The sequence below is a fragment of the Palaemon carinicauda genome, chromosome 10, assembly GCF_036898095.1.
Source record: "Palaemon carinicauda isolate YSFRI2023 chromosome 10, ASM3689809v2, whole genome shotgun sequence".
In the NCBI taxonomy this organism is placed as follows: domain Eukaryota; kingdom Metazoa; phylum Arthropoda; class Malacostraca; order Decapoda; family Palaemonidae; genus Palaemon; species Palaemon carinicauda.
In genome coordinates this window covers 157,674,872-157,688,836 of record NC_090734.1, presented here as the reverse complement: position 1 = coordinate 157,688,836, position 13,965 = coordinate 157,674,872, and the positions used below count along the sequence as shown (strand labels likewise).

The following is a 13,965-nucleotide window of genomic DNA, read 5'->3' as shown; positions in this document are numbered from 1 at the left end:
AGAGACACACATTCTTCAAGAAGAAGCTGAGGTTTAGTCCTTACAAAGCGGCCCGGGGTACCTCGTCCCCACAGCCTTCCGCGGCCTCGACTTCTCGACAACAGGCGCCTCCTCAGCAGGTAGTCTACCTCGCTGCTCCCCCTGGTACACAGCCCAACCCCTCTTGGATGCCCTCACCTGCATACAACCCTGCCTACGAACCCTCCGGTTCCTTTCGTGGATACCAAAGAGGGAGTTCCAGAGGTAGAGGACAGTTCCGCCAACGCGGCGGGCCCAGAGCAAGGGGTTCCCGTGGAGGGAGGGGCCCTAAGTTCACTCCCTCCCAATGATGTGATGCCGGTAGGAGGGAGACTTTATCACTTCCGGGATCATTGGACCTTCAGTCCATGGGCTCACAGCATAATATCAAGGGGCTTGGGTTGGAAATGGTCACAGGGATCCCCTCCTCCACCGGTGACCTTCTTCCAGAGACCCACTCCCATCCTGGAAGAGTACACTGCGGAGTTACTCAAGAAGAGAGCAATCAAGCGGGTTCGATCCCTGAAGTTCCAAGGCCGCCTGTTTACAGTCCCGAAGAAAGACTCGTCGGCGTTGAGGGTAGTTCTGGACTTGTCGAAGCTCAACTCTTACATCCTTTGCGACAAGTTCCGTATGCTGACTATCTCTCAGGTACGGACCTTACTTCCCCGTGGGGCCGTCACCACCTCTATCGATCTTACCGACGCCTATTATCATGTCCCAGTAGCTCGAAACTTCTCTCCTTATCTAGGCTTCCGTCTCGGCAAGAGAGCCTTCGCATTCAAAGTCATGCCCTTCGGTCTCAGCATTGCCCCCAGGGTATTCACGAAACTGGGGGAGACGGTGCTCGAGCAACTCAGACACCAAGGGATACAAATCGTCGCCTATCTGGACGATTGGCTCATTTGGGCCCAGTCGCACCAGGAATGCAAAAGAGCTACGTCGAAGGTACTCCATTTTCTCGCCAAACTGGGCTTCCAAGTCAACCTCCGGAAGTCCCGCCTACAACCATCAAGCCTCTTCGAATGGTTAGGCATCCGTTGGGACCTCTCAAAGCACAAGCTCTCCCTTCCTCCCAAGAAGGTGAGGGAGATAGCTTCCAAGGTCAGGAACTTTCTCAAACACAAACAGGTGTCCAGAAGAGCTTTAGAACGAGTCCTCGGCCTACTCCAGTTTGCCTCACTGACCGATCTCCTATTAAAAGCCAAACTCAAAGACATCAATCGAGTTTGGAGAAAGAGGGCGACAATACCTTTAAGAGACAAGACCTCGAAGATCCCCTCTGTCTTGAAAATGAGACTACAACCATGGTCCGATCGGAGGAACCTCTCCAAGTCGGTTCCTCTACAGTTCCCCTCTCCACAAGTGACAATTCATACCGACGCGTCTCTGAGTGGTTGGGGGGGTTACTCCCAACATCAGATGTGTCAGGGCTCTTGGTCACCCGCCATGAGACAGTTCCATATCAATGTTCTCGAAGCCATGGCGGTGTTCTTGACCCTGAAGAGGATCTCCCCTCCGAGGTCGACCCACATCAGAGTAGTCTCAGACAGCACGGCCGTAGTCCACTGCCTCAACAGGGGGGGGTCCAAATCACCCAACCTGAATCAGATCCTGGTCACTATCTTCACCTTGGCAGCCGACAAAGACTGGTTCCTGTCAGCAACTCACCTAGCAGGAGTCCAGAATGTGATAGCAGACGCATTATCCAGGACGAGCCCACTGGAATCGGAGTGGTCCCTGGACATGCACTCCTTCCGGTGGATACTCAGGCTGGTTCCAGGTCTCCAGGTAGATCTATTCGCGACCCGACTCAATCACAAACTCCCGTGTTATGTGACACCGAACCTGGACCCTCAGGCTTATGCCATGGACGCATTAACCCTGGATTGGAACCATTGGCAGAAGATCTTCTTATTCCCTCCAGTGAATCTTCTACTGAAAGTCTTGCACAAACTCCGCTCCTTCAACGGGGTAGTAGCTTTAGTGGCACCTCACTGGCCAAAGAGCAGTTGGTTTCCTCTCCTCCTCGAGTTGAAACTCCGTCCCTTCCGGATCCCATGCCCCAAACTGACCCAGGTGGTCCAAACACGGACTGTGTCAGATTCCTCAAGGATAGCCAAAACCCTAACTTTGTGGATTTCATGAAGTTTGCGGCACGTAGGGACGCAAACATCGACCCAGATAATGTCCTCTTTATAGAATCAGACAAAAGGGACTCAACGATTCGCCAATATGATTCGGCGGTTAAGAAACTAGCGGATTTCTTAAAGACTTCAGACCATTCGGTTATGACTCCTAATTTAGCCATCTCCTTCTTTAGGTCTATTTTTGACAAAGGCCTAGCAGCTAGCACTATAACCACCATTAAGTCAGCTCTGAGGAAAGTCTTCCTGGTTGGGTTTAACATTAACCTGGCGGAGTCTTATTTCTCATCTATTCCAAAAGCATGTGCTAGGCTTCGACCTTCGGTCCGTCCTCAAAAGGTCTCTTGGTCTCTAAATGATGTCCTCAAACTGGCCTCCGACACGGACAACGAATCCTGCTCTTATATCACTCTTCTTAGGAAGACTTTATTTCTAACAGCTTTGGCCTCGGGTTCCAGAATCTCAGAACTAGCAGCTCTCTCACGAAACTCAGAGAACATGGATTTCCTCCCTTCAGGTGAGGTACTTCTTTCACCAGACAGGGCGTTCCTAGCTAAGAACGAGGACCCCCAAAATAGGTGGTCCCCTTGGAAGATTATTCCTCTTCTCCAAGATACTTCTCTATGTCCGGTCACCACTCTCAGGGCCTTTTTAGCCAGGACTGCTACCCGATCGTCTGGCCCCTTGTTTATCAGAGAACAAGGAGGTACCATTTCCATATGTGGCATTAGGCAACAGATCCTATACTTCATTAAACAAGCCAATCCGGGATCATTTCCCCATGCTCATGATATCCGATCGATAGCTACCTCCATCAACTATTTCCAGAATATGGACTTTGATAACCTTAAGAAGTACACGGGTTGGAAATCTCCTATGGTCTTCAAACGCCACTATCTAAAGAACTTACAGGCTCTTAAATATCCAACGGTTGCAGCTGGGAGCCTTATCTCTCCCCATTGATCTTTTGTTCTTCCTTTCATCCATCTCTTCTCTTCTCCCTCCTACCCGCCACTCGCACCACGACGCCGCTTCCTTGGTGGTTCGTTAGCCCTAAGTGTATTACATATTAGGTTAATATGATTGTAACTATTATTGTTTTCCCTTGTTATTAAGTTGGGATATTCTTAGCCATGTCAGTTTTGTTGCATGTTTTCCTCTGATACTCAGAGGTTTCCTTGTTATCATGTTTGTTTATCCTTACTCTCACTATGCCCTGTGGCTAGTTTATATTTTATGCCTACTTACCTGAATTATATATGATTTTCTTTACATGGTGTTGTTTCTCTCCCCTTATTAAATTAGTAGTTATTGTTGGGCTTGGAAGGCATTCTCTGGTACATTTTCGCCCGGCGCCACAGGTTCGACCCAGAAAAGGGATTTTGACGAAGGAAAAATCTATTTCTGGGGAGAGACCTGTGGCGCCCGGCGAAACCCTTCCCCTTATTTTACACGCTCCCACCCTTTCCTTTCCAAGCCATCATGGTCAATACAGAAGGATGTTGTTCAGATGGCGCTCGCGTCGTGGCGTGGGTGGTGCGGCGATGGGGATGTGTCTAGGGCCTCTGTATCGGCCCATCCCTTTGGCGAAGGAATTAACTAAATGGAAGACAACCTGTGAATAGTGGATTTCACGCGCCTTTGCTTTATACACGACACCCAAAAGGTGCTCGCGCGAGGGTTGTAACCTCAGCATTCCATGCTTTTATCTTTCTCTGGTATAATTGGAAGGTTTTTATCAGAAAAGGTATACAAGAAGGACTTTTCGCCGGGCGCAACAGGTCTCTCCCCAGAAATAGATTTTTCCTTCGTCAAAATCCCTTTTCTTATCACGTTATAGATTTTCCTCTATATATTTTATATCTCTCCGCCTTTATTAGGCCTCTTCGATTAACTTTCCATTTATTATAAACATATAAAAATAATTTTAATGTTTTGTTTATATAGACCTTTCCTGAGAGTAGGCGGTCCTAACTTGGAAACCGAAGTTAATCAACGTTGAGCCCTTTATATCGTAATTAGCTTTTAAAGAGCTAAGGATTTAAAACTTTTTAAATGTAATATTTTATGAAAGAATTTCTTTGATAGTCTTCGTACTGTTTTCAAAGATGAACTAACGTTTAGTTTATTTATGCTACGCAGTTGTTGACGTTCAGGACGTTCAACATGCGCTCTATCGTTACGATAGAGAGAGAGTGTATCACGGTTTCACTTTGCAGTAAGAGTAAATCGATTCTGACGTTTTGTTCATTCTTTCTTAGCTTAAATGTTTTAAATTCTATTTTAAAGGAACTTTTTATTTGAAAAACCTTTCAGTTTTTTCCTTTAGTCAAATAACATGTTTTTTTGACGAAATATAATTGGGCTCTTCTCTTAGGTGCGAAATCAAGAGAGAGAGAGATAGAGACGGAGGGAGAGAGAGGAGAGAAAACGTTCCGTTCAAGCGGGTAACGTTGTTCTCGAGTTACTCTCGTCCCTAGTCGCTGTACGGGGAGGAAGGATAAAACGTTTTTAGTTTTTTATTCTCGTCCCCAGGCTATGTGCGGTGAGAGATTGAAAACTTAGTTATATGAACTAGTGTTTAGTCTCTTTCCCAGCCACTGATTTTTTTTTATCTTAAAATATGTTTTCTGTTTTTTGCTGGTATTAATGAGCTTGCATTATACGACTGATTTCGCAATTACTACCTTTTAATGAAGGGTAGAATTGCGTTTTTCAGGTAGAAATCAGTAAAAGTTTCGATTTCAGTGAAATAAGTGCAAAACAGAAAATCGAAGTGATAAAGTGATATGCGCAAAGTGTTACAGTGTTGCGTCCGAGGGTTCGTCTGTTCGTGCCTGTCGTTCACCTAGTCCGTCCCGGGACCTCTTGCATGCTCCCAAGCCCAGGGGAGAAGTAATGTCAAACGACTTATGGGTTCGAGAGGCCTTGATCAACGAACAGACGTTTTCCCTCTATGGTATCGGGTGTATCTTACCAAGATCTCCCCTACCATAAGACGAGAGAGACGTTGTTTCTCCTCGTCATCCGAAGGCTTTTCGCATAAGAAACCTGTCACAAGGTTTCGAAGCCCTTAAGCGAAAGTCAGTCCTTTCAGGACAGGTCCAGCGTCCTGGTTACAACCATTAGGACAGCTCTGACCCTATGCAGTCATCGGATAAGTGCTCGCCGCCTAACAAAAGCGTAACACAGACTCCGAGAGTCTTTTTTTGTAGGCAAAGTGTTGCGGTCACAGACGTTACCCTCGTCTCTTACCACAACCATTTCCGTTGATCCTTAATGGGTTGTATGGCAAGACATGCAGTATATGCTTGCCTCCCTTATGGAAGACTATTCTGCCGATTAGTCCGTTGAGTCTAGCCGTTTATCTCATCGATATCCTGGCTTTCAGCCAACCTAACGTTCCTTTGTGCTTACTGTTGACGTTGGCGTAGCTTAGTCACGTCAGTCAGGTTGTTTAGAACCACACTCGATGCGGTCTCGTGTGGTTTTTCAGCCGCATTTGGACGTTAGGCCACTTGCTGATGCTCCTGTTGACGTTCAAGACGTTCACTAACAATCGGAGTTGACTTGTTTTGACGCTGTGCGTCAACCTCCGCATTCTAGAGTTGTTTTGACTGCTCAGTCTAGGCAGTCAAAGCAGTCTCGAGTGGACGCTGTGCGTCCTCACGCACCTGTTGTGGTTGACAGTTCAGTTGTTGACAGTTCACAGACTGTCAAGCAGTTACATGACGTTGCGTTCTGGTCCGCTACTAATGCACCAGTGAATGTGGACTCTGCTTGTAAAGCATTGCCACCACGGTAGGTCTCTCCCTTGCTTGAGACTCAGCTTTTATCGGACAAGGTTCCTGTAGATGAGGAAGTTGCTGTTCCCCCTCCTACTGATATTCCCTTGAGGACTCTGTCAGATGGAGAGGAGCCTAAAGCTGCTTAGCCTCCTATGGACTTTAATTAAATCATGATGATTTTTTTAAGGATCTTTGTCCGGATCTTTTTGTAACTGCTTCTCCTCGTTCGCCTAAACGTCAGAGCTTACACTAGGCCTAGCTACTTCGAAGCCGTTGTTTTTAAGCTAGTGCTCTCTCGCTCTCCTAGAGAGCTTTACGTTGGCTAGGCGACTGGTTTTTCACCAGGAGGAGTTTGGGGGATACAGCCTTTGCTTTCCCTTCTTTTAAACTGGTTTATAGAGCGAGAGTCTGATATGACACGAGAGAAGTTCTCGGCTTGGGAGTTCATGCCTCTGCCCAGATAGACTTCTCAATTCTCGTAGACTCTCCCTGGCGCCTGGCCAGGAGACGCTCCAAGTTTTTTACAGGTCAACTTCACAGCTGTTTTCGAGCCTTTGAAGTTTTGCTGTACAATTATGTCATGCATAACAAGGCTTTCAGGGATGGTAAGCGGTACCGCCTCAGTCGCTATCCCCGTCTGTTGCCGCACCTGCTCCCGTTGACCCTAAATGGGCTTTGCTGCAAGACATGCAGTCCAAGCTTGCGTCCTTGATAGAGGACTTTAATGCGGAGAAGGTTGCTACCGAACCTTCTGGCCAACAACCTTCCAACCGGTCGGTTGTGCGCCCTGTTGACGCTGAGGTAACCTACTCGCGTCTGCCAGTTGAGGTGGTTCCTCCACCGATGCGACCCAGTGTGGGTTGCCAGCCGCACGTTGACGTTAAGCGACGCTCGGAGGTGGTTGTTGACGTTCAGGACGTTCAACAACCAGCAGAGGTGACTTGTTTTGACGCAGTGCGTCAACCTCAGCAACCCGGTAGGGTGTTGACTGCACAACCCAGACGGTCTAGACAGTCTCGGGTTGACGCTGTGCTTCCTCGCGCACCCATGGTTGTTGACAGTTCACAGATTGTGCAGCAGTTCCATGATGTTGCGTCCGGCTCCGTCACGCATCCACCAGTGCGACCGGACTCAGCGAGCCAGACGTTGCCCACTCCGTTGCCGTTTCCTCATCAGTTTTCGGATGAGGAACCCTCTGATGAGGACGTTGCTGAACAACAAGACGATCAGCCCCCAGAATAGATCAAGCCCTGCTATCCATCCAGAAGATGCTGAAGAAGGAACGCTGCTCAGTCAGGCTGTGGATGAGTCTGGTAGGGACGCTGTCATCCGTGGAACAATTTGTGTCACTAGGAAGACTACACCTCCGTCCTCTTCAATACCATCTAGCTTTTCACTGGAAAAAGGACAAGACGCTAGAAGCGGTCTCGATCCCGGTTTCCGAAAAGATAAAGTCTTGTCTGACTTGGTGGAAGGACAATATCAACCTAAGAGAGGGTCTTCCCCTGGCTGTTCAGACTCCCAACCACGTTCTCTTCTCGGACGCATCGGACGTGGGCTGGGGCGCGACACTAGACGGTCGGGAATGCTCAGGACTGTGGAACTCGAGTCAGAGGAGCATGCATATCAACTGCAAGGAGCTGTTGGCAGTACATCTGGCCTTGAAAAGCTTCAAGTCTCTCCTTCAAGGCAAAGTGGTGGAAGTTAACTCGGACATCACCACGGCCTTGGCGTACATCTCCAAACAAGGAGGTACCCACTCACTGACGTTGTACGAGATCGCAAGGGACCTGCTCATCTGGTCAAAAGGTCAAGACATCTCCCTAGTAACGAGGTTCATCCAAGGCGACTTGAACGTCATAGCAGATTGTCTCAGTCGGAAAGGGCAAGTAATTCCAACCGAATGGACCCTCCACAAGGATGTGTGCAAGAGACTTTGGGCCACTTGGGGTAAAACCATCCATAGAACTCTTTGCAACCTCGCTGACCAAGAGGCTTCCAATCTATTGCTCTCCAGTCCCGGACCCAGCAGCAATACATATAGATGCTTTCCTCCTAGATTGGTCACATCTGGATCTCTACGCATTCCCACCGTTCAAGATTGTCAACAAGGTACTGCAGAAGTTCGCCTCTCACGAAGGGACAAGGTTGACGTTAGTTGCTTCCCTCTGGCCCGCGAGAGAATGGTTCACCGAGATACTTCGATGGTTAGTAGACGTTCCCAGTAGTCTTCCTCTAAGGGTAGACCTTCTACGTCAGCCACACGTAAAGAAGGTACTCCAAAGCCTCCACGCTCTTCGTCTGACTGCCTTCAGACTATCGAAAGACTCTCGAGAGCTAGAGGCTTTTCGAAGGAAGCAGCCAGTGCGATTGCTAGAGCAAGGAAAGCTTCTTCCATTAGAGTCTACCAATCGAAGTGGGAAGTCTTCCGAGACTGGTGCAAGTCAGTTTCTGTATCCTCGACCAGTACCTCTGTAGCTCAAATAGCTGTTTTTCTCTTATACCTGAGAAAAGGACGATCCCTATCAGCTCCCACTATCAAGGGCTACAGAAGCATGTTGGCATCGGTCTTCCGGCATAGAGGCTTAGATCTTTCCAAACATAAAGATCTGCAAGACCTCCTTAAGTCTTTTGAGACCACCAAGGAGCGTCGTTTGGCTACCCCTGGATGGAATTTAGATGTGGTACTAAGATTCTTCATGTCAGACAGGTTGGAGCCGTTACAATCAGCCTCCCTGAAAGATCTCACTCTTAAGACTCTTTTCCTGGTATGCTTAGCCTCGGCTAAAAGAGTCAGTGAGATTCATGCCTTCAGCAAGAACATAGGATTTTCGTCAGAAAAAGCCACTTGTTCGCTACAACTTGGTTTTCTAGCCAAAAATGAGCTGCCTTCTCGGCCTTGGCCTAAATCTTTCGGTATCCCCAGCTTATCGGAGATCGTAGGCAATGAACTAGAAAGAGTCTTATGCCCTGTTAGAGCTCTTAAGTTCTATTTAAAGCGTACTAAACCTTTACAAGGCCAATCTGAAGCTTTATGGTGTTCAGTTAAGAAACCATCCTTGCCTTTGTCAAAGAATGCTTGGTCAGACTTTATCAGATTGTTAATACGAGAAGCTCATTCACATCTGAGTGAGGAAGACCGAACTTTGCTTAAGGTGAAGACGCACGAAGTTAGAGCTGTAACAACTTCCGTGGCCTTTAAGCAAAATATATCTCTGCAAAGTATAATGGACGCAACCTATTGGAGAAGCAAGTCAGTGTTCGCGTCATTTTACTTGAAAGATGTCCAGTCTCTTTACAAGAACTGCTACACACTGGGACCATTCGTAGCAGCGAGTGCAGTAGTGGGTGAGGGCTCAACCACTACAATTCCCTAATTCCATACCCTTTTAATCTTTCTCTTGAAATGTTTTTATTGTTGTTTTTTGGGTTGTCCGGAAGGCTAAGAAGCCTTTCGCATCCTGGTTGATTTGGCGGGTGGTCAAAGTCATTTCTTGAGAGCGCCTAGATTAGGGGTTTTGATGAGGTCCTGTTGTATGGGTTGCAACCCTTGATACTTCAGATCCTAGGGGTCGATCAGCATCCTAAGAGGATCGCGAGGCTCCGTAAGGAAGACGTACTTAAAAGGCAGAGTAATTGTTCAAGTCGACTTCCTTACCAGGTACCTATTTATTTTGTTTTTGTTATTTTGATAACTTCTAAAATGAAATAAAAACTCTTAGCTCATAAAAATGTAAACATATATTGCTGGTCTCTACCCACCCCCCTGGGTGTGAATCAGCTATATAATCACCGGCTAAGTTAAATATTGAAAAATGTTATTTTGATAATAAAATAAATTTTTGAATATACTTACCCGGTGATTATAAATTAAAGGACCCTCCCTTCCTCCCCAATAGAGACGCAGTGGGACGAGGAGAAAATTGAGTCTTTGTTTACATTGAGTACTGGGTATCTGGACGACAGATGGCGCTGTTGGGCACACCCGCAACCTGTGTAGCGATCGCTGGCGAGTTTTTACCGTAGAGTTGTCTGTCGGGCAACAGAGTTGCAGCTATATAATCACCGGGTAAGTATATTCAAAAATTTATTTTATTATGAAAATAACATGTTTCGTACACAGTACTTAGTTGTGTCCTGGCATTGCTTATTATGTTCACATAATTTAACAAAAGCTCATATCTCATGACCTGTATGTAGAAACTGATCGCCATATTGAACCAGTCGGTTGGTGTAAGATGCGTCAGCCCAGCTCCCGCAGGCAGTTGCTGATACAGTAGGGTGAAGGGTGAAGCACCAGATGGTATTGTTTTGGCTCCTTTTGAAGAGGCTTTTGTGGCCTTTTCTTCCTTTGGGACATCGTCGTTGGTTTCCAAGACCTCGGCCTCGAAGGAGGTTGGAAAGAAGCTGCTCTTGCTCTTCTCTCGTAGTTCCTACTCCTCTCCTAGTTCCAACTCTTCTCCTAGTTCCTGCTCCTCTTCTAGTTCCTACTCTTCTCCTAGTTCCTACTCTTCTCCTAGTTAATACTCCTCTCCAAGTTCCAACTCCTCTCCTAGTTCCTACTCTTCTCCTAGTTCCTACTCTTCTCCTAGTTCCTACTCTTCTCCTAGTTCCTGCTCCTCTCCTAGTTCCTGCTCCTCTCCTAGTTCCTGCTCCTCTCCTAGTTAATACTCTTCTCCTAGTTAATACTCTTCTCCTAGTTCCTGCTCCTCTTCTAGTTGCTACTCCTCTCCTAGTTCCTGCTCCTCTTGTAGTTCATGCTTCTATCTGAGTTCCTGCTCCTCTCCTAGTTCCTGCTCCTCTCCTAGTTCCTGCTCCTCTCCTAGTTCCTGCTCCTCTTGTAGTTCATGCTCCTATCCTAGTGCCTACTCCTCTCCTAGTTCCTGCTCCTCTCCTAGTTCCTACTCCTCTCCTAGTTAATACTCCTCTCCTAGTTCCTGCTCCTCTTGTAGTTCCTACTCCTCTCCTAGTTAATACTCCTCTCCTAGTTCCTGCTCCTCTTGTAGTTCATACTCCTATCCTAGTTCCTACTCCTCTCCTAGTTCCTGTTCCTCTTCTAGTTCCTACTCCTTTCCTAGCTCCTGTTCCTCTTCTAGTTAATACTCCTCTCCTAGTTCCTACCCCTCTCTTAGTTCCTACTCCTCTCCTAGTTCCAACTCTTCTCCTAGTTCCTGCTCCTCTCCTAGTTCCTGCTCCTCTTGTAGTTCCTGCTCCTCTTGTAGTTCCTGCTCCTTTTGTAGTTCCTGCTCCTCTACTAGTTCCTGCTCCTCTCCTAGTTCCTGCTCCTCTCCTAGTTCCTGCTCCTCTACTAGTTCCTGCTCCTCTCCTAGTTCCTGCTCCTCCTAGTTCCTGCTCCTCTCCTAATTCCTGCTCCTCCTAGTTCCTGCTCCTCTCCTAATTCCTGCTCCTCTCCTAGTTCCTGCTCCTCTCCTAGTTCCTGCTCCTCTCCTAGTTCCTGCTCCTCTCCTAGTTCCTGTTCCTCTTCTAGTTCCTGCTCTTCTCTTAGTTCCTACTCCTCTTCCTTGTCTGTGTTAGATTCTTCGGATGCAGAAGGTAGCATCGAAGAAGTTCAAGCAGACTCATTGACAGGAGTCGCTTACCCAGTACAGAGGATTACGCACTTGCTTTACTAGGGCCCTCATCTCGTACGTCTTCATTTTTCTTTCTCCCCTTTTGTTTATTAATATTCTTAAATATTTTGTCCCTTTCCTCCTTTACTTTATTTTGTACTCTCTTTTTGTTGTTTATACTGTTGAAACATTGATATGTCTACTTTCTCTATTTCCATTTCTATGAAGTTTTTATAGTACATTACACTACTTCATTTACCATTGCTAGGTCTATGACACTAATGCACATTCCATCAAATTTTTCATCATTATTTTAAAGTATTAGAATATTATTATTAATTAATTCTAACACTTTCTTTCCATTTTCCACTTGATAGCCCAAGAATCCCAAATGACCATTGAAATCTGTTATATTCACAGCCTCTTCATCTTCCACTTCTTCAGATTTTTTCTTTAATTCTGTTTGTATCACTACGTTTTCTTTCTGTCCCCCTGAATTCACAGCCTCTTCATCTTCCACTTCTTCAGATTTTTTTCTCTAATTCTGTTTGTATCACTACGTTTTCTTTCTGTCCCCCTGAATTCACAGCCTCTTCATCTTCCACTTCTTCAGATTTTTTCTTTAATTCTGTTTGTATCACTACGTTTTCTTTCTGTCCCCCTGAATTCACAGCCTCTTCATCTTCCACTTCTTCAGATTTTTTTCTCTAATTCTGTTTGTATCACTACGTTTTCTTTCTGTCCCCCTGAATTCACAGCCTCTTCATCTTCCACTTCTTCAGATTTTTTTCTCTAATTCTGTTTGTATCACTACGTTTTCTTTCTGTCCCCCTGAATTCACAGCCTCTTCATCTTCCACTTCTTCAGATTTTTTTCTCTAATTCTGTTTGTATCACTACGTTTTCTTTCTGTCCCCCTGAATTCACAGCCTCTTCATCTTCCACTTCTTCAGATTTTTTTCTCTAATTCTGTTTGTATCACTACGTTTTCTTTCTGTCCCCCTGAATTCACAGCCTCTTCATCTTCCACTTCTTCAGATTTTTTTCTCTAATTCTGTTTGTATCACTACGTTTTCTTTCTGTCCCCCTGAATTCACAGCCTCTTCATCTTCCACTTCTTCAGATTTTTTTCTCTAATTCTGTTTGTATCACTACGTTTTCTTTCTGTCCCCCTGAATTCACAGCCTCTTCATCTTCCACTTCTTCAGATTTTTTTCTCTAATTCTGTTTGTATCACTACGTTTTCTTTCTGTCCCCCTGAATTCACAGCCTCTTCATCTTCCACTTCTTCAGATTTTTTCTTTAATTCTGTTTGTATCACTACGTTTTCTTTCTGTCCCCCTGAATTCACAGCCTCTTCATCTTCCACTTCTTCAGATTTTTTCTTTAATTCTGTTTGTATCACTACGTTTTCTTTCTGTCCCCCTGAATTCACAGCCTCTTCATCTTCCACTTCTTCAGATTTTTTCTTTAATTCTGTTTGTATCACTACGTTTTCTTTCTGTCCCCCTGAATTCACAGCCTCTTCATCTTCCACTTCTTCAGATTTTTTTCTCTAATTCTGTTTGTATCACTACGTTTTCTTTCTGTCCCCCTGAATTCACAGCCTCTTCATCTTCCACTTCTTCAGATTTTTTCTTTAATTCTGTTTGTATCACTACGTTTTCTTTCTGTCCCCCTGAATTCACAGCCTCTTCAACTTCCACTTCTTCAGATTTTTTCTTTAATTCTGATTGTATCACTACGTTTTCTTTCTGTCCCCCTGAATTCACAGCCTCTTCAACTTCCACTTCTTCAGATTTTTTCTTTAATTCTGTTTGTATCACTACGTTTTCTTTCTGTCCCCCTGAATTCACAGCCTCTTCAACTTCCACTTCTTCAGATTTTTTCTTTAATTCTGTTTGTATCACTACGTTTTCTTTCTGTCCCCCTGAATTCACAGCCTCTTCAACTTCCACTCCTTCAGATTTTTTCTTTAATTCTCTTTGTATCACTACGTTTTCTTTTCTTTCCGTCCCCCTGAATTGTTCAATATGGATTCCAGCATAATGGCCGACTTACGTAACTAGATGCGTTTGAAATATGTTATTTTCCTTAGTAAAATAAATTTTTGAATATACTTACCCGATGATCATGTAGCTGTCAACTCTGTTGCCCGACAGAAAAATCTAAGGTCGGGATACGCCAGCGATCGCTATACAGGTGGGGGTGTACACAACAGCGCCATCTGTCGAGTAGGTACTCAGGTACTTCTTGTCAACAAGAACTCAATTTTCTCCTCGGTCCACTGGTTCTCTATGGGGAGGAAGGGAGGGTCCTTAAATTCATGATCATCGGGTAAGTATATTCAAAAATTTATTTTACTAAGGAAAATAACATTTTTCAATATTAATCTTACCCGATGATCATGTAGCTGATTCACACCCAGGGGGGTGGGTGGAGA

At 45.5% G+C, this 13,965-nt stretch overlaps 1 protein-coding gene across 1 annotated transcript; it reads right to left on the bottom strand.

The window, feature by feature from the left end:
• Positions 1–12,726: 12,726 nt before the first annotated feature.
• Positions 12,727–13,657, bottom strand: LOC137648337 (ABC transporter F family member 4-like). The gene is made up of 3 exons (XM_068381262.1): positions 13,647–13,657; positions 13,100–13,541; positions 12,727–12,990 (listed from the first exon to the last, which is right to left on the bottom strand). Exons 1-3 carry the CDS (start codon positions 13,655–13,657, stop codon positions 12,727–12,729), a joined length of 717 nt encoding a protein of 238 aa, XP_068237363.1.
• Positions 13,658–13,965: the final 308 nt, after the last annotated feature.

What these genes read in the sequence shown, in the direction of transcription:
- LOC137648337 (XM_068381262.1), bottom strand. An exon ending in CAGGGGGACAGAAAGAAAAC is followed by an intron (nt 12,991 to 13,099) that starts GTAGTGATACAA and finishes ACAGAATTAAAG; the next exon opens with AAAAAATCTGAAGAAGTGGA.